Genomic DNA, 21,356 nt, shown 5'->3' on the forward strand with positions numbered 1-21,356 from the left:
TAGGCTATGTTAAAGAGGTACGTTTTCAGTCTCACCTTAAAGGCAGAGACCTAGTCAGACTGTCTGACTGAAAGCGGAAGTTGGTTCCACAGGAGAGGAGCCTGGTACCACCGATTCTACTTCTAGTTATTTTCGGAATAACCAGTAGACCTGAGTTCAGGGAGCACAGCGGTCTATTGGGTTGATATAAGAAGGTGCCTGATTAGAGAAGCCAAGAGAGGAGTTATATGATCACGTCGTCTGGTTCCAGTCAGTATCCGTGCTGCTGCATTCTGGACCAGTTGAAGGCTTCTCAGGGACTTACTAGGACATCCTGACATTAAGGAGTTACAGTAATCCAGCCTAGAGGTTATAAAGGCGTGGATTAGTTTCTCAGAGTCTTGTCGCGATATGACCATGACCTCCTTTTTTTCTGTGTTAAGCATTATAAAGTTCTGGGTCATCCATGTTTGTATGTCTATGTCTAAGACAATTTATGTTATGTTTCATGATAATGTTGCCTTATGGTAGCATGTACAGGGTAAAAAGAGTTGGGCCAAGCACGGAACCCTGAAGAACTCCGTAGTTAACTTTAGTGAGTACTGAGGATTCCTCGTTTACACTAACAAATTGAAATCTGTCTGATAAATAGGACTTAAACCAGACAAGTGCCGATCCTTTAATCCAGACATCTTGTTCTAGTCTGTATAGCAGGATCTCATGATCTATAGTGTCAAATGCTGCACTGAGATCCAGCAGTAGTGCAGTCTCTGTGCTATGGTGGGTTCTAAACCCAGATTGGAACTTTTCAAATACATTATTGCTACGCAGGTGATCGCAGAACTGGGTGATTACAGCTTTCTCTAAACTTTGGGATGCAGCCGCTCAGTAAATACGTATTTATTTGATCTAGTAAGATAACCAACTTGTGGCATTTAGACTCCTCTCTAAGGAGTCTAAATGGTACAGGGTCCAGCTGATATGTAGTTAGTTTAGAGAAAGAGACCAATGAGGTCAGCTCCGGGAGGCTTATAGGGGCGAAATTATTTAGTACATGTATAGCTGGAGTCGCGATTAGGTCTAAGCTGTACTGAACTGTGTTTTGGAGATGTTGGAGAGTAGGGGGTGGTTATTCTATCTCTGATTGTTTCTATTTTAAAAAATGTTATAAAGTCATTACTACTCGTAGATAGAGGGATCGATGGGTTCGTTACATTGTGGCTCTCTGTCAGCCTGGCTACAGTGCTGAAGAGGAACCTGGGGTTGCTCTTATTTTTCTCTATTAACTCTTCTTGCATGTCTCAGAGCTTTTTTATATATATCAAAGCTGTTCCTCCACGTCATACATGTTAGGTTGGGGTCACAGTTGTGAAGTCCCTCTGGGAAATAAGATTTGTCTGGGCTTTTTATGGCTTTTAGGAATGTTTTTCAAATGTGAAACTCCATGAATTATAAATATAGAATATAAAGATCTATAAAAGCCTGTGTCCATGTCTCCAGTTGTCCTGTGGACTCTTTTACAGGCGGTTACTATTGCGGTCAATGGGAAAATTGCTTTTTTGGCCCCATGGGATTTTTTGATACAGTACCCACAGCTGCCACCATGCAAAAATGGTCTTCAAGGCAGAGGGGGCGGTGCTCTATCCAGTTCATATAATACATCTTTGCCCTGAACACGTTTACAGAGACTCCTTTGACCAACAGGAAGTCAGCCATTTTGAACAGGAAGTGCCCTCTACTCGCGCGCATTGGCTCGAATCCGTTCAGATCCGCTCGCGGAGCTAGTTATAAATATTTTTCCCACGAGGAAGTAGCGTTTTTGAAGGCCTGAACATATACCAAAACTCACGTATTTTTGCAACTGCATCAGACCTGGTGTAAATCGCCAAATGAAAGTGGTTCGGGGAATGTGCGTTAAAAAAGGGAAGTGGGCAGGGCTAAAGAATGACGCAATAAAGCGCTCGTAGGTCATCTCCTGTCGGATATAACTTACATGAACGAAACTTGGTCCACACGTTCATTAGGTTGTGCCATGTTTAAAAGTCGATGACAAGTTTCCTGTGAATCCTACAGAAGGCTGCCATTTTGGATTCAACGCGAAAACGGAGGCTTTTTGGCGAATTTGCACCAATGCTACAAAATCTGTCTAGTCCTACAGTTTCTGAGCGATCACCTTCAAACTAAGTGAGGTCGCTGTGGACCAGTTGAGGAATGGAATAATCTGAAAGGTTTTTTAAAATATTGCATGGTGCACGAGATAGGGGGCGGCAAATTTGGAGAAAATTCCGAATTTTCCCAACACACAACGAAACTCTCATAACTTTGCGATTAGGGATGCACCGATTAAACGGCCAGTGATCGGAACCGGCCGATTTTCACGTGATCGGCCGAAATCGGTGACTGGCCAATCGGTCAGAATATTCAGATTTTAATAAGCCGATCAAAATGCACCCGCATCGCGCAGCATCAGCAACACACGTGCACGCAGCTACACGCACATGTAGTAGAGTGTAGGGCTGGGCGGTATACTGGTTCACACCTAATACTGTTTTTTTTCCGTTATGATATGAATTTTTAATATCGTTATGATATGAATTTTTAATATACGGCCATACCGGTGTTTTTAATAACACAACATCCGCGCAGCGGCGCAGCTGTCTGCTTTGCGAGTGGGCGCTCTGCATGTAAACGTTTCATAAATGTTTATATAATATAAATATATGTATATAATATACATCCAAATGTTCAATTAGATAATAGATAGAGCGGTGCTGGCGTCATGTCTTCATCTCAGACAACTACAGTGTGTGTCCTGCTCTCTTTCAGCCGCGGAATAATCCATCTGTTTGTTGTTTTTGTGACGATGAAGTCTGCTAACTTAAAGATCGCTAGCTTAAAATGCTAACAGTCCACACACCAGCAGTCTCTGTGCTTTCTCTCCTTGTGAAGAAGCTGCTCAGCCACAGCTGACTTATTGTCCTGTTCTCTTTGCCTTCCTTTGTCAAACAAAGCTTTGATGATGACTGCTTTGATGATAATCACGCTTTATTTCGCGTACACACACACACACACACACACACACACACACACACACACACACACACACACACACACACACACACACACACACACACACACACACACACACACACACTGTACACATAAGCTGGAAAGTTCCAGGCACTATCGCTCCCCTCCCCTCGCTCTCTCTGAGTGAGAGCTGCATAATAATTAGCCATGTGTATTCTCCGTGATCGTCAGCTGATTGGCTGAAAAAGCAACAAAGGCTCTGGAATGTGAGATCGCCACACCCAAACTAGGAGCGATTCACAGCGATAAAACAACCTTAATTCAAACACAAAGTTTATGGTTTTAAGACCTACAATACTATGATTTGAAGCATGTAGTGGCTTCTTCAAAACTTCAACTTTTGTAATTTTGAAAAAAACAGAAATCCCTAATTTTGAAAAAAATACATTTTTCCTGTTTTTTCTCGTTTTGCGCTTTGCCGACTTGTTCCCGCTTGGTCCGTGGCGGGTCACATATTTGTTTCAATCACTGAATGAAGCCTGTCGTATTTGGGACAAGAGTCGGGACCTTAAATCACTTGCAGAAAACTTTTGATCAGCACTCAGCATTTGTTTGTTTGTCATTTAAACCTGTGTGCGCAGAGAGAGCGAGCGAGAGACACAGAGAGAGATAGAGAGAGAGTGAGCTCTGCGCTCTTGGTCATTAGTTAATTTACTTATTTGTGTGTAGGTAATATGTTGTGAAATATGTTTGTAAAAATTTAAATCGGAATCGGCTAAAATCGGTATCGGCAGGTCAAACTTCTTGAAAAATAGGAAATCGGAATCGGCCCCAAAAAGGCAATCGGTGCATCCCTATTTGCGATGGAAGGTCAAGTCGGAACTGAACTTGCCATGATTGATGTTGGGTAGTTGCTGAAAACACCTATGCAAAAACGATTAAGGATGGGATGGAAAATATACAAAAAATGTTTATTTACGATTTTGGGAATAACTTACAGAGATTGTCATATCCAACTCAAAATGAGTGAAAACACTCAAAACACATGATAGATGATGCATGTTGAATATGATAGCGCATTGTTTAACAGTGTTTCAATGTTCACGGTGCAAAGTCAGATTTTTGCGACAAAAAAACTAAATATAACTAACTAAAAATAACTTTGCCAGTCCTGGTCCGATGATGATGATCCTCCAGCACTGAAAAAATCTTAAAGCGGAACTAGACCGGAAGTTCCTATTATCGCTGTTTTTTTTGGTGTGTATCTGCGTCATTACCTTGTTTATGAAGCCTGACGGTTCGAAACAAACAGTTCAGCCATTGCTGAGAACGTTGAGTTTTATTGTAATCTCGGGGCTCAACGAGATCACTGAAAATCCCGTAATAGTTACGTAAGCAGCGGTTCTCCTGAACAACCGATCGTCCTGCTCCGGGCGGTAGTCCGGGCACATTCGGTTGGGTACATTGAACCGCAGAAGAAGAATAACGTCCGTTGTGGAGGTGTTTCACGAGCGACAGTGTCTTCTGACTCTGGGTCTGACTCCGGTTTAAAGTCATAAATGGGACTGCGGCGGGGAGTCGTGACGAAGCTATTTTTAAACACTGTTAAAACAATGTTTTGATAATGAGGAGCAGTGCATCCGCCGTTCCAAAGGGGGGATAGTACTGGCCAATCACAAGACTCTGTCTTCTGGGGGTGAAAGTTCACTCTGAAACATCGCGGCTGAAAAACACTGTCAGAAAAGAGGATTTCTATAGTTAGGCTAGTTTACAGCAACTAGGAGGTTTTTGACCATAAAAACAAGTTAATATATGTAAGTAGACCTCCATAACTAACATATATGTGCAACAGGACCACTCTATGTGACCTTTAATGAAAATATACAATTTCAAAAACAGCACCCTCTGGTGACAGCAGACATAATTACATTGTTCATTGATATTTGAACAAACTTGTGATCACCTTCAAACTTGGTGGGGTCACTGTGGACGAGGTGAGGATCGAAAGTAAGCGATAGATTTTTAAAATGTTGCATGCTGTACAAGATAGGGTGCGTCAAAGTTGGAGAACATTCTGATTTTGTAACTTTGCGATGGAAGGTCCGATCTGAACCAAACTTGCTGTGGTTCATGATCGTTAGTTGCTTAAGACGACTATGCTAAAACGGTCAAGTTTGAAAACAGCGCCTCCTGGTGGTGACAAAATTATAAACAAAAACAAACTATATTTATGATCATAACTTTTGCGAATCCTGTTCCGATTTGAACCAAACTTCCTTGGATTGATGATAGTCCGACACTGAAGACTATATATGAAAATATTCAATTTATAAAACAGAGCCCCCTGTTGACAGCAGACAGAATTACATTTGATATTTGAACAAACTTGTCGTAGAGCTTTTGTGCTATCACCTTCAAACTTGGTGAGGTCAATCTGGACCAGTTGAGGATCAAAGGTTATCGAAGGTTTTTTAAAATGTCGCATGACGTACGAGATTGGGAGCGCCAAAGTTTGGAAGCATTGTGATTTGCAAAAACAGACAACGAAAACTCTTATAACTTCGCACTGGAAGGTCCAATGTCCTTCCTTGGATTGATGCCCTTGAGACGTCTATATGAAAATATTAAATTTCTAAAACAGTGCCCCCTGGTTGCTGGAGATAACATTACATTTCACACTTCTTTATGCTGTTATAACGGGGATTTTTGTATCCTCCTAATACGTGATATGCTCTGACCATGTCAGCAAAACAAGACCTTCTGACAGGAAGTGAAACCGCCGATACAGGACGTAAAATGTAACTTTAACGTACATTGACCGATCTGCACAGAACTTGATATGTGAGGCCAGGAACCTATCCTGGACATGTCTGCAAAAGCTAAACTCCCAACAGGAAGTGGAACATCCAAAACAGGAAGTAGAATGTAACTCTGCCGTACATTGCCCGATCCCCACGCAACATTATATGTGAGTCAAGGGAACTTCCCTGAACATGTTAATGGACATGCCTTTGACCCAACAGGAAGTCAGCCATTTTAAACAGGAAGTGCCCTCTAACTTTACCCTACATTGACCGATCTGCACGGAACTTGATATGTGAGACCAGGGACCTATCCTGAACATGCAAAATATGTCCTCCCAACCGAAAGTGTAACGCACTAAACAGGAAGTAAAACATAACTTTGCCTCCACAGCCCAACATCCGCATGGATGGCGCTGATAATAACTACAACCGCAAACAGTGAAAGTGTCAACGTGGGTGCACATCGACTTGCGCGCTTCAAGCTCGAACCTGTTAATAATTGCGGTGCTAGTTTTACATTGTAATTTTTTACTTAGGCTTAATTGAGAAAGTGTGTTAATTTTGATGCATTAATCAGAAATAGTTAAATTAGGGAACAAAATCTAAATTTTTAAAAGCATATATAGACATTAAGTTTCTGATTTTGTAGCTGCAGAGCTGCTGTCCGACCTGGAGGGGGCGTTTCAGGAGAAGATCGATGCTGCGTACTTTGACACCAGCAAATACTTGCTGGATGTGCTCAACCGCGACTACCTGCTGCTGGAACACCTTCAGGCCATGAGAAGATACCTCCTGCTAGGCCAGGGTGACTTCATCAGACATCTCATGGACCTGCTCAAGTAAGTTATAATTACTGCTACTTTCTGCAAGCTACAAATTTAGTATCAGATGACATAATATATATGACTTTTGTTCCAGACCAGAGTTGGTTCGTCCTGCCACCACTTTGTACCAACACAACCTGACCGGTATCTTAGAAACAGCTGTGAGAGCCACCAATGCCCAGTTTGACAATGCAGAGATCCTCAAGAGGCTTGATGTTCGCCTGCTGGAGGTAAAGTGGAAGGTTGTGGATTTGATTCCTGGCTTCACCCTCCTTGGGCTGGCAGTATGTGAATATGATGTGAGAGTGGGATGGTTTTTCGAGTCTGGCGTCACTGGGTTCTTATTCTGCTGCTTGTATGGCTGCTCATGGAAAGGAATTTGGCTTGTCTGTGTTGCCGGTTCAAATCCTGTGACTGGTGAATGACCGGTCTGCCCATGATCAAGGCACCCAATCCTCCATTCCTCCCCGGGCACAGATACCTGCTGCCTGTCATTACCCGATTTGTACCCAATACTAGATTAGTTTGTGCATGTGCGAAGTGTGACTATTTCCTGTCAAAATGCATTAACGCAAACCCATTTTAACAGCATCAATTTTATTGTCGCGAGATGAACGCTCTTTTTGTCTGAGCAAACTTGGTAGTTTTTTTCACATGCTATTACAACAACTAGTAACGTTACAAAAACTACAACACCACACCAGATCTAGCTAGACTGGAAACAAATAACAGGCATGCTGTATTCACTTGTTTGGGGAAGTGTGTCCGAGTGCCTGTTGCAACCCACCGGGGACCTGCCACTGTCCCCCGGGTGGGTTGCGCCGGGTGCTTGACACCAGAACCGAAAGCCCCCTTGGGGCTCGCCTCCTCGCCTCACTGGGCAATTAAATTTCTCACTCATTCAGAGCACTGGGCAAAAATCACATCGTGTCAACACTCACCGCAGGGCTTTGCTTTGTTTAAATTAAACACTGGTCCGCACCGGTTGTAAGACAGCTGCTAGGCACCAGCCGAGGCGACCTGCCGGAGTGTGGAAAAGTGAAATAACGTTTATATGATTTACAGAAAGTGTGCAAGAATTATTTAAAGGTCCCATATTATACCCTATTAACCCAAGTTAAACTAGGTCCTGGTGCCCTAATGAACATGTCTGTGTCATGCTTTAGTCAAAATATCATAAGGATGAAGCACAATAGCAGTTCAATAACTCTGCCAAAACAGCCTTTTTCAGAACGCTCAGTTTTGTGCCTGCTCATTTACATGTGAATGGGACCCAGGTAAATACACATCCACTGCTTCCAGGGGAGTGTCGATCTAACTGTCGCCACTTATCACCTATTGTCATGCAGTGTCGTCACAACCCCCGCTCCATATACCCCATAGTAATGTCCGTTTACCTGTTGTTACTGCGTTTCACCGTAATGCATAGAGTGACCACAATTTTGGCTTCTCGCGATCATAAGAAAAACGATTAATGCGCCACACGGCGTGTATGTAAATTCCCATGCAAGAAAAAGACCCTGAACGCACCAGTGTAACTGCGGCTCCAACTGGTGTGTGGATCAACAACACGAGGAGAGAACGTGGAACACGACAGTAAGGCAGACTTTGGTTGAGAAGAAATGTAGGACAACATCTACATCTTTCTGCAGTGCTTTCAAACGCATGCTCCTCATATCACCGATCCAAACATGTCACTCGCTAACCGCAGGCACGTAACTGGTGCGTTCAAGGTGTCCCTCCAGCATAGGAATTTACATACACAATCAACAACATAGGGCTTGTGAAGCTTGTGAACATTTTTTTCATAAATAAAATATATCCACTGGACACAAAAATCTTCTGAGGCTGGAAGTTTGTGTAAAACACTTTGCTCCGCTCTTCCTACCTCGCCTGCACTCTCGTATTTCACAGGGACAAGGGGGAGCTACGGTGGAGCTGTGAAGTACTCGGCCTGGCGGGGTGCCAACATTCACGGTGAAATGTACGCACTGTCGTCATTTGGTCGGGAGGTGTAAACATCGCATGTTTTATCGCCTATACTTACACAAAGTGGAACCACTAAAACATGACTGAGTCTTGTTTTTTCACATTTTGGGGACTGGTATGGCCCCCTGAGTCCCAAATATAAGTACTAAAAGATTAAAAAGTTGATTTTGCACAATAGGGGACCTTTAAACAAAATTAGGCATGTGCATAAGTTTAGGCATCACAAAAGAAACTTTTTGTGCATCCTCCTTTTGCAGAAATTTCAGGCTCTAAACGCTTCCTATAACTTCCAATTAGAGTCTGGATTCTGGCAGAAGGTATTGTGGATCATTCTTTTTTACAAAACATCTCCAGTTCAGTCAGGTTGGATAGTTTCCAAGCATGGACAGTCCGCTTTAAATCACACCACAAATTTCAGAAAATCCAGAATGGTGTAATTGTTCCTCTGCATGAATGCCTTAGTAAATTTTGAGCAGTGTAAAGGGTTTTTGTTTCGTTGAAAGATCCAGCCCTGGCACAACTTCAACTTTGTCGCTGATTCCTGGACATTGTTCTCCAGAATATGCTGATATTGAGTGGAATCCGTGCGACCCCAACTTTAACAAGATTCCCAGTCCTTGCACTGGCCACACAGCCCCACAGCATGATGGAACTGCCACCAAATTTTACTGTAGGTAGCAAGTGTTTTTCTTGGAATGCTGTGTTCTTTTTCTGCCATGTATAACACCCAAATGTGCTTGAGCATATCTCAAGCGACTCTGTTTGTGGCGGGTGCAGAGAAAAGGCTTTTTGTGCATTACTCTTCCATACAGCATCTCCTTGTGTAAAGTGCGTTGAATAGTTGAACGATGCACAGTGACACCATCTGCAGCAAGATGATGTTGCAGGTCTTTGGAGCTGGTCTGTGGGTTGACTGTGACTGTTCTCTCCATCCTTCACCTCTGCTTATCTGAGATTTTTCTTGTTCTGCAACTTTGGGCCTTAACCTTCACGGTTGCCTCCGGTACAGGGGGCAGCGACAAAAGCGTCATAAAACCATATCTAATTTTAACAAACACAGACCTTCTGCAAAAAAAACCATGAGTCCATGGGACAGTGGAGAATCCACAGATTCCAGCGGTACCATTTTTATCACTCTACAACCAAGATTCACGGATCCAGCCCCAAAATAAGAGCAAAACAACTGACTTTTAAGAAATACAAGCAGAAATGTTGTCTTACCTTTGCTGTCTATCTATTTCCACCTGAACAAAACCACTTCTAATGAAGAACTACAGTTTCCAGCATGCTTTGGGAACAAATTCCGGTCTGATTGATCATTACAAAGCGACATTAGATCGTTCTGATTAGAGAAAGGCGAATGTCCGCACAAATGCATCATATGCATTTATGTTCTTTTGACTCGCGAATGACGTGATTCACACGCATTTGGAGACTGGGGTCAGATTCTACCGGTTTAGAGGTTTAAAACGAACTGTCAATCACCCTAATTGACCAAGGTAATTATTAAAGAGTTATCATAGTTTTTTAGTTTTTTCTCAGAACAAGTTCTTTTTAGACCTGTAGTGACATACAAATAAAATTAAATGGGTTTTTAATAATTTGGTACCTAAATCTCAAATGGCACAGATGGTGCCAAACTGTGCCAAAAGAGAGAATGCCTAGACAGCTCTTTACTAAAACCTTTGTAATTAGTTTGTAGTTTTAAGCTCCTACTACATATTTTAAAGGTGATATTTGCTTTAAAATGCAATATTTTTTTAGGCGAGAGAGCAGGGACTCCAAAAAGAGGGTCAGGGAAGAAGTTGTTAACTAGAACTGTGCCTGTGGTTCTCCAATTCCTCACAATATTCGTCACAGTTGAAACTGAGAACTTAACTCTCTGAGATGGCTTTCTGTATCCTTCCCCTAAACCATGATGTTGAACAATCATTGTTTCAGGTCATTTGAGAGTTGTTTTGAGGCTCCCATGTTGCCAATCTTCACAGAAGATGCAAAGAGGAGAAACACTTACAATTGGCCTCATTAAATCTTTTTCTCATGATTGGATTCACCCGTGTATGGAGGTCTAGGGTTTCTGAGGTTACCAAACCAATTTTGATTTCCAATAATTAGTGCTCAAGGTATTGTAATCAATAACAACATGACAAAGGTTCCTAAATGTATGCACGTGCCTAATTTTGTTTAAATAATTCTTGCACACTTTCTGTAAATCATATAAACTTTATTTCACCTCTCAAATATCACTGTTTGTCTCCTATATGATATATTTAACTGAAATTTCTTATCCAAACAACCTATGATTTATAAAGTAAAATCATGAACATTTGCAGGGGTGCCCAAACTTTTGCAAATCACTGGTGTGTAACAAGGATAGGTTAAATACAGAGGTCACATTCACTATCACTTTTTGGTGTGTATGCTACAATAACTAATTCCACTTGATTTACACCAGGTGTCTCCTGGTGATACAGGCTGGGATGTTTTCAGTCTGGACTATCATGTGGATGGACCCATTGCTACGGTAACTCACTCATTTCCACATCACAATATATTGAGATGTGTTGTATCTATGAAAAACTGTATTGTGTATCTGTTTGTGCGTGTGTACGCATACCCCAGTTGTTCACAAGGGAATGTATGGGCCATTATCTGCGTGTGTTTAACTTCCTGTGGAGGGCCAAGCGAATTGAGTACACATTGACTGACATCTGGAAAGGACAGATGTGTAATGCCAAGCTCCTCAAAACCATGCCAGGTACATACATTATTTGTTTGTCTTCCCCTCCCTTCAAAATTACTGTTTTAGTTTGTCAGTACAATTTAATCAATAAGATTTAATCAATCTTAGTTTTACCCTCAACAGTAAAAGCACATGCTTCTCTGATAGCCATTCTGTTTTAATGTTTACAGCAGTAGGGCTGGACAATGTATTGATATTATATCTATATCAGCATATGATACAAATTTTTAACATGTAAAAAATTGTATAACAAAATGTATCTAGTTTATTTGTGACGGTTTTTGTTAAATTAATCTATATTTGTGATAATATTGATCAGAAATTATATTGTCATAGCAATGTTATCGTACTGTATATCCTTTATCATTTAACATTAAAAAGCCAAAGCTATGAACCAGGTATTATCTGAAATTAAAGTTAATAACTACAGTAGCTCATCAAAAGTAGATATTTTATGTTAGAATGTATTTACAGTCAATTGTCACTCTCCTTTGAGAAGCACAAACATTTCAAAAGAAAGCATCTCATGAGTCCAGAGAAACAACCTGAGTGCAGTTTTATATCCCCATATATCTCATATATCAAGATAAAAATTAAAAGATAATAATTATAAGCCATATCGCCCAGCCTTACAGAAATATCGATTTAATTTATATTGTAGGGCTGTAATCAAACAAATACATTTTTGGTCAACTGAGGTGGGGGGGGGTGCAGCGAGACTGAACATAGGAGCTCAGCTACGCAGCTGAGACACAAGTAGACTATTAACTTAAAGCTTTTACTCTTGAATACAAAAGGCAAGTCCATTTTGAGAAAAAATTTTTAATATCATGTTATAATAATTTGTTGGTTAGGGTTATTGGTTCAAATTGGCTCATTTGAGTGCAGTGGCAAGATTAATACAGAGCTGTAAAGTGTGCCTGGCACACCTGACGCTGCCCTGCATCGCTAATTATTAATGTTACTTTGTCAGTGTTTCCATATTAGCCGCGTTGTCACAAACAATAGACATTCTCTTTTCTTTTGGAATTTCAAAATAGTGAAAATAACGGGTGTGTTCTCTGAAGACACGCTGTTACCTATGGAACAGCAGTGCTCACCCCTGTTATCACATGGTACATTCCTATTAGGGTACAGCCCTATTATATTGTGATATATACCGATCGAATTGAATGAATGATATGAAAAAGATATTGCGATAACATATTTTCCCATATTGCCCAGCCCTAAATAAAGTACAGACAAAAATCTACAGAATATTATTAATAGTCATGTCTAATTATTTCTATTTTTCTTTGCTTATAAAAAGAGGTTATAAACCCATTACCCACCAATGTGCTTTTTGTCTTTAGAGTTGTCTGGCGTGCTACACCAGTGTCACATCTTGGCCTCTGAGATGGTCCATTTCATCCACCAAATGCAGTACTACATCACCTTTGAGGTCAGACCATTAGCAGTGCTGGTTCCATCACAGCCCAGAAATTTGGCTCAATGCAGTAATAAAAGCAAGAGGCAAAGTGCTGATTTGCTACTTGTGATTTATTCAGCTTTACATGAACTATGAAGTAGCAGTAAAGTCAGTGAGGTTCACTCAGTTCTAGAAGGTATTATGTCCAGACTAAAATATGACTTCTTACATAATAAAAAGTGAGATTGCTGGGGAAGGTTTACAATGCCACTGGCAGAGTGGGAAAATGTGACTTGTAAAGCAATGGAAGTTAACTTTGAGAGTTTAATTGGTATAATAAAAAAATTCCAGGTCTTATATTTGTTATGGAAACTAGCATTTGCTGTGAAACTCAAGTCGCCCACAGCTGATGGTCAGAATAGTTTCACTCAATGCAGTAATAAGAACGGTGTGAATTTCAGATGGAACTGTTGGTCTGAGATATTCAGATTCCCCAGTTTAGTTTGTGTTATCCAAAGTCCTACAACTGCTGGAAACACACACATTTTCCCCTTTAATTTCCTGGCTGTCACAAGACCTGCAGACGATTGACAGGCATCTAGCATCACTGACAGTCTTGACACATTCACTGACCTCGTTCATTCGTGATGATAAATTTTTTTCCCATTTCCTATCATTATATTTCATGGGAAATGGGAAATGTTCTTGATTATTGGATTTCCGGGGAAGCTAATTGGTATACATTTGCGTCTGCATGCAGGTGCTGGAATGCTCCTGGGATGAACTATGGAACAAAGTGCAGCAGGCTCAGGACCTCGACCACATCATAGCCGCCCACGAAGTCTTCCTTGACACCATTATCTCGAGATGCCTGCTGGACAACAACACCAGGGTAACAATGATAATGATATGGATTCAGTGATATTATGTAGTAGTTTTTGTCACTCTTGTTTTATACACACAAAATATTCCTCCAATCATGTTTCTGCCACCTCTTTCAGTCTCTCTTGAACCAGCTGAGGGCTATATTTGACCAGATCATTGAGTTCCAGAACGCCCAAGACACCTTGTACCGCTCTGCACTGGAGGAGCTCACCTTGAGACTGCAGTATGAAGAGAGGAAGCAGCAGAGGGAGGAGCAGGTCAGAAGTGGAGGAGAGGAATTGATAATGAAATACAGTAAAGGGAGAAAAAGTGTGTTGAGAAGATATCAGCGTATTATGTCTCAAATGGGGTCCTCGCTTGCTGATTTAGGGTCAGTGGGGAGTGACGGCTGAACAGGAAGAAGAGGAGAAGAGGAGAATACAGGAGTTTCAGAAATCTATACCAAATTTGCGCTCCCAGTTCCGTGTTCTTACCCACTTCTACCAGGTACTAGCTTGAGCTGGCTCTGTGATTAGCTGTTAATCATTTGGTGCAAGCAGTCATTATAAATAGTCTTCTCCATTTGAAATGTCCTATCTTCTGTTTTTGTCCTTCCTCTGCTCTCTGTCCTTTTTTCAGAGCATTGTCCAGCAGTTTCTGGTGTTGCTGATGACAAGTACAGATGAGAGTCTGCGTTTCCTTAGCTTCAGACTCGACTTCAACGAGCACTACAGGTCTGTCTCGTTAAATTGTGCCAATTTGTCATTATCCTCTTATTATTTTGTTATTTAATTAATTAATTAATTAATTGATTGATTGATTGATTATTATTGAGTGACAGGGTTCCTGGAAAAACAGTTTTCATCCATCCATTTACATACTATCCCATTTAAAATGTGCAATATTTCGGTTAAATAGTAGTAGCTACTGAGGAGAATCATCCCAAAATTTCCTTCTGCTGGTCCAAGACAAAAGTTCTGTATATTAGTTAAATTTTACTATTAAGTTATATTTCAAAATAACTCCCTTAAGATTGCGCTGTTTTAGTTCTCCAAAATCTTTACAATGATAAATTTAAAACAACATTTAAAAATAATAAAATTTTCCCTCCTAAAAAGGTAAGGAAAAAGTACAATTTGCGTACTGGATGGGTTTGGTCCACTGATAACCAGGAAGTTGCATATAGTCCATTGAGTCATGGAAGTGACCCAAGTGAAAGAAAATGAATTGTTAACTCATTCACTGCCAGCCATTTTCAGAGCAGAGTGCCATACTGCCAGCCGTTTTCGAGCATTTTGACCCATCTCTGAGTTTGCTTCTACCTTTTTTCATTCTTTAGTAATAGAAAATAGGCTGATTTTACTAGAAACTGAGAAAACGCAAGAAATTCAGAGTTTTTAAAAAAAAATGTTTTTCCCTAAATTCACTGCTTCGCTCCGGTTTGTTTTTGAACCGCATGGCTCCATAAACTCCCTCCTTTCATGTTCGCCATGATCCCCCTCGTCACCTCACAAGTAAAAATCAGATAATTCTCTACTCTGAGACTGGGGACAGGGCTACTTTAGCCATTGGAAACACCAGACTCTGCGAACGTTGCTGTTTGTCAGTGTTTGTACATTAATGTAAATTCTCCGATAACACTTTCGCCATTTCATAGCTAGTTAAGCAGCTGTTTCCACCCTCTCTCCCACTTTATCAGCAGAACCAGTCTGCTCCTCCTTCTGTTATTCTCTACTTCATTTCCTCATCTTTAGGAATTTTTGATAAAGTATCAGGGCTTTTCTTTGTGTTTTTACATTGAGGTAAGACACATTTGCGGGACAAAGACATCTCAGCTGACTAGCAAAACAAAGGCAGTAGTATAGATGCAGGTGATATCCGATATTACATTTTAAAACCAATCTTTGCCAACCAATATTGTTCATCCCTAAATTGACATCAGCAATAAAAAAAAACAAATCATCGAACTGTAATTACAAGCCCTGACTTGTTGCTGACCAGATCTAGAAACATGATGCAGTTGGGAGCACCAGGTTGTATAGTTTCAACAACATCTGCAATTTTTAGACTTAGTCTCGTTTAGTCTAGGATCATTGGTTTTATGTCATGATAATGCACTTAATTTTTTTTTTTAATGTATCATGAGTGATGTGTTTGCAATAGGGGTGTGACGATACACTCGGCTCACAAGACAAGACACAATATTGGGTTTATGAGAACGAGACGAGATTTTAAGAAAAAACTACAATGACAAAATATATGACTGGACCAACAGACTTATTTAACGGAGTTGCACATGCATTTTGCAATGTTTTATTATAAGTCTTACATGCAGGATTTAAGAATGACCTTTTAATAAACTTCTTCCACAACCTGAAACTAAAACTAACATTTATAAAAGTTAAAATAAAATAAATACAAGACAGCAGAGGATATGCTATGCTACGGCAGCTTCCTGCTCGAGTTAACGAGCCAGCATGTCGAACGTGCTGTTCCATCACAGCCACACGTCTCACCTGCCCGAGTAAATGAGCGACGTCGCTAACACTGAGGCTGGGTTGGGTTGCATTTATAGTTTGCGCACAACACTTAATGTGCGGCTTCAATCCCACCTCGTGCACAGCCATTGCCATATTACGTGCATTGTCAGTAACGATAGTGATGCCGTGGTTGGGTTGGGTGTCTGTAAAACTTCCGCTATGTTTGTCCCTCACAGGTTACAAAATAATTTCTATTAATGTAACGATCATTTAATTAGAAACTATTTGTAAAAAGAAGAAAAGTCATAGAGAGTCATCTCGCTCTGTGTTGCTCAGAAGGTCTAGCAATATGTTGCTAAGGCCACTAAATCTGCACTCCTCAGACCTCCAATAACATTTTCCTTGACATTATCATACATGGAAGGCAACACCTTTCTAGCAAGATAGGACCTGCTTGGCATTTCCTAACATGGTTCCAGTATGCTAATCAAATGCTTAAATCTGGGGTTTTCCACCACCAAATAAGGTCATATGACTGATGCTACAAACACGCCTATAGTACTAGTTATCGCTTAAGCCAGAGTTTAATTTTGTGGAAGTTTTGCTCCAAAATAGGACGGAGGAGTTGCCTGCGTTAACAGTTATTTTCATAATTACTTCTACGTCCTTATGATGCATGTGAATATGTCCACTGCTTTGCTACAGTTGCATAACATACAGTGGTATGCAAAAGTTTGGGCACCCCTGTAAATTTTCTTGATTTTCCTTTATAAATCATTGTTGTTTGGAAGAAATTTCAGTTAAAGGTGCATTATGTAACAATGTGGCCAAAAAACAGTTACTACACTCAAAATCAAAACAGTGCGGCGAGTCGTACCTGCCTCCCACTCCCCTCCTCCCCTCCAGAGTTGAGGTTGCCAGAGCAGCGTGTCCTCCGTCAGCGACGAGCGAGGAGTGACTATGGCGAGCGTTTTATCATAAATGAGTGGCTCTAAGACACACAATTCTGTTCTCTCAGTAAAGATCAAGATGTATTATAATTTATGGTAACGTAAGCTGTTGACTAGGGAATAACGTTATGCATGATATTTGACAGAACTGTCGTATATAGACATGCAAAGACCTAAAGAGGATTCGAATTTGGCTCAGTCTCCCTCAGTTCCCTCAGATTTCTAAACTGTTCCCTCAGTTTTGGAAATCCGTTGTGGCAGCGGCTGCTGGAGGAGAGGCTCAGCCGGTGATCATCAGGTAATCAGTTGGCGACATAAGCACGTTCGTAACCTGGTTCTGGTCACTTGCAGTAGGCTGGGCCCAGACACAGTTCGTTTGGGAAGGACGGAGAGACGGTAAATAGTGTAATTGTGTAAACAGTTTGTTTATTGTCAGCAATACGGTAAACAAATGAAAACAGCTGTTCGTGCAGTGTCTGCGCTCTGCTGCGCTCTCTCTTTCTCTGCCCGGACCGCGTAGCGGCGTCCTGTACAACCATCACCACTGTTCTCCCCGCTCAGGATTGTGTTGGGGCAGCACGGGGGGCAGCGTGGCGGCTGCAGCGGTGTTGCTCCGTGCCAGACAAACAGTCCCAGCATCCGTTTTCAAATTCCTCTCAGCTTTCAACACTCTCCACCGTTCGAATGCAGCTCCTATATTGAGATTTCTGCGATTTATACCGAGATCTATTCGGTTTTGTTGCCTCCGCCATTGTAGCTCAGACGTAACTGGCAACGCGACGTTGCTTTTCAGCTCAGGCTCTACTGACTTCAATGATTGGTAGATGGCGGTAGGAGGCGCCTCATACCAAAACATAATTTCAAAACATAAACAAACTTTCTGGTGCGGAAAATATTTTTTTTAATGCAAATGTTTTTTTTTTTACTAGTTTTGTTGGTGAGTTCAGTTTGTTATATGAACATTATTCCTGGTCCTCTGTGACATATTAGGAGGATTCTATGGCCAGTTGCTTTAGATTTATTACATAATGCACTTTTAAATATATCATATAGGAGACAAACACAGTGATATTTGAGAAGTGAAATAAAGTTTATACGATTTACAGAAAGTGTGCAAGAATTATTAAACAAAATTAGGCACATTATGTGTGTGATAATGTGTGATCACATTATCTTATACAAACTGTATTGTTTTGATGCCATAATTTGCCTTAACACACTATGCATTGTATCAATTTTTGAATCAAGAATCGAATCGGTTGTATGGAGAATCGATTTTGAATCGAATCGTGACCCTAAGAATCGGAATCGAATCGTGAGCCACCCAAAGATTCACGTCCCTAGCGTTGACCTTTGTGTAGAAAACGCTTTAGCGCTGCATCTAAGGGAATAACAGATGCATCAGATGAGCTGATCTCTTTAGTTAACTGCTCAAAGAGAGAGAATGTTCTCTGGTGTGAAGTGAATGTCGCGGGGAGTTCATAATCTGCGCGGTATTAAGCCAAGTTTGGGAAGAGAGGAGAACAAAAACACTGACCACCACTGCATTGACTATATTTTATGTGAAATTAGATGCTGTATAAACACGTAGTGATAGTTAATTGTTTTCATGTGCATACTGATAAATGTGCCACACATATGTGCAGCGTTGACATCTTGTCAGCTGGAGATCAGACATGTTTTTTTAACCAGTGGAAAACAATGATGGCGATGACGACTGAAAGTGGCTCGACCACAGTTTTATATACCCACGTCGAAGCGCTAATGGCAAGGGCAGTGGCAGAGGAAAAGAGATCAAAACACACCTGATGGCTGCTCCCGCCCGCTCTCGGTGAGCGTGACAGACACACACACACCTGGGATGGCTGCTCTCTTCTGTTCAGTGACACAGAGACAGACAGACTTTCAAGGTGCTAGGCAATAATACAGCTAAGTTACAAATACAATGAAAAGTTGGTTAGTGGGAGGACATGACGTGTAATCGTGCAACAATGGCTACAACCACAACACTGTGTTTTTTCTCTTCTGGCATGCCTGCAGGACCCTCACACTGGGGGCGTGGTTTAGTCTTCGATTCCACATTTGCTTTTGAAGGTCAAGATTGTGACGTTTTGATCAATATTCAATTTCCTGAGTAACAAAAGTATATTGTGACAAGATTTTTTTCCATATCGCCCAGCCCTAGTGTGAAATTTCTTAGTAAAATAGGTTGTTGCTCTCACACTATGATCCTCTCCACAGGGCCAGAGAACCACGTCTGCGAGCTTCTCTAGGTGCCACCCGAGGACGACGACTGTCAAACATCTAACATAAAGGACAAAAGCATTCATAGGCATCAGCTCCCATCAGTGGAGCAGTGGGCTGTGACATCAGACTCAACAGACTTAAAAGCGCTTCATGTCCAGATGATGTCATGTCTTGGAGGGGCAAACCAGAGTTGTGACTAACGCTCTGGAATCACAGCGCTGGCAGCGGTCACCAAGTGATGACATCACAATTGACAACTCTAGGGAAGTTGGCTGAATCACATCTGGTAAATCAAAACAGCAGCATAAACAGTCTGCTTAGCATCCTGGGCAAATTCTGAAAAATGTAAGGAAAAGAAGAAAAGGGAAAACAAGTGTGAATGCTGACTCTAATTTGCGTTGACACTCAGTAGTGAAAAGTGTGCAGAGGTAAAAACAGAAAGCTGCCTTCACACAGGTGAAATGTCAGCTCGATGGCTTATCTACGGAAGAGTAGTGTTGCCACAGGAGAAAAATATCAAAGCCAATTCTCATTAGAACAAGGTTGTTTCTCATTTGAATGACATTTTTTCTCATTGGAACGAGTGTTTCTCATTAGAACATTGTTTAACCTTGAAGTTTGCATTATTGATATATTGTTGTGGGATGTTTACATCAGGGAGGAATGAGAGGCTGTTTGCTCTGAGGTCAACAACTCCCACAGGGACTTTGTCGCTCCTCAGTTTGCCAGTGAGTTGATGACAAATCACTACCGTGAATGATCACTGAACATGTTTACAGTTTAATTTCCTGTACTTATAAAATGTCCCCCGCAACAATGACTTTATAAAACAGACTTTAAAAACCAATGGTGTTACTAAGGGAAACTTTCTCGTTCTCGCATTCAAATCTAGTCCCAAAACACATAATGTTTGTGCATAGAGTTTATGCAAAAAAGTATCTTCTCAATGGGGTTCAACTGATATTTATGTGGTATTGATATTTTTCTATTTGTAGCAGACATAAAAGACTAATTGGATTAATTTTCAGTACATGTATTCCCCAAAAGAACATAAGGAACTGAAATTATGGATGAGCAGCGTTCTCCATCATCATAATATGATTAATATTCATGATCAGTATTGTCACATCAATGTATCAGACTAAAATTAGTTTAGACTGATTTATTCTCCATTCTCCTCAAAATTCAGGGTTTTCGGGGTGTTCATACACAATCACACACAAAACTGGCTCATACAAAATGTTACCGGTAAGATGAATGTTAACTGTGTATTCATTGTTCATAGTTTACAATATGTGCTTAAATGTCTTTCTTGATTTGATTTGATTGATTGATTGTATGACGAATGGATTATGTTGAAGAACAAAAACCACAACAACCTCACTTCCTGTCATGACATTAATAAAAAAAATATTTTAGTATCATATCTTTCAATGTAAATATGTCTAAATGTGTCCATGTATAAAGAATTTAATGACTTTACGTTTTCCAAAACAGGTTTGTCCTGTGGTGAGACATGACCATTTGCTGGGCAAAAATGGGCAAAAATGTTAGGATTTAAAAGCTACGTAGCGTTTTAATAATTGAGTTGTACAATTGTTTCCATATAAATGGCGATGTGTCCATCTCACAACATCATAGAACATGTTTCTAAAGCCCAAAATCCATAGCAGATTATTCCAACATCAGCCATGGAGTCGATGCAAATACTCCCAAAAATCCACCTATTTTTATTTAAAAGCTTTGGTTCATAATTTTGGTCGAATAAATCGGTGCTGTGTATTTATGGTCCCCTGCATTGTAAAGCATATCATATATAGAATATGAAACCGACTGTCTGGCTTCTTTAATAAAAATGTATCTTTTTATGTGTGTTGGTAAGTATGACTTCTTACCTACAGCCTCTTTGTTTTTACTTCCTGCCACAATCTGGCAACGAGTCAAATATAATAGATTAGTAAACACATTCGTACAGTGGATATGAACTAAGTATAAATATATATATATTTTTATTACAATACTCAAATTTCACTTAACC

At 40.6% G+C, this 21,356-nt stretch overlaps 1 protein-coding gene across 2 annotated transcripts in view; it reads left to right on the forward strand.

Moving 5' to 3' along the window:
• The window catches only part of tubgcp3 (tubulin gamma complex component 3), a 73,418-nt gene extending 52,606 nt beyond the window's left edge, over positions 1-20,812 (forward strand). For both annotated transcript variants that reach the window (XM_083890021.1, XM_083890022.1), the window contains exons 14-23: positions 6,463-6,652; positions 6,732-6,867; positions 11,082-11,150; positions 11,249-11,384; positions 12,722-12,810; positions 13,538-13,669; positions 13,779-13,919; positions 14,032-14,148; positions 14,281-14,375; positions 19,313-20,812. In XM_083890021.1, the coding sequence (XP_083746147.1) occupies positions 6,463-6,652; positions 6,732-6,867; positions 11,082-11,150; positions 11,249-11,384; positions 12,722-12,810; positions 13,538-13,669; positions 13,779-13,919; positions 14,032-14,148; positions 14,281-14,375; positions 19,313-19,379 (1,172 nt within the window). In that variant the 3' untranslated portion in view covers positions 19,380-20,812. The remainder of the gene's footprint in view (positions 1-6,462; positions 6,653-6,731; positions 6,868-11,081; positions 11,151-11,248; positions 11,385-12,721; positions 12,811-13,537; positions 13,670-13,778; positions 13,920-14,031; positions 14,149-14,280; positions 14,376-19,312) is intronic.
• Positions 20,813-21,356: the final 544 nt, after the last annotated feature.

The sequence above is a fragment of the Microchirus variegatus genome, assembly GCF_963457635.1.
Source record: "Microchirus variegatus genome assembly, chromosome: 5".
Classification (NCBI taxonomy): Eukaryota; Metazoa; Chordata; class Actinopteri; order Pleuronectiformes; family Soleidae; genus Microchirus; species Microchirus variegatus.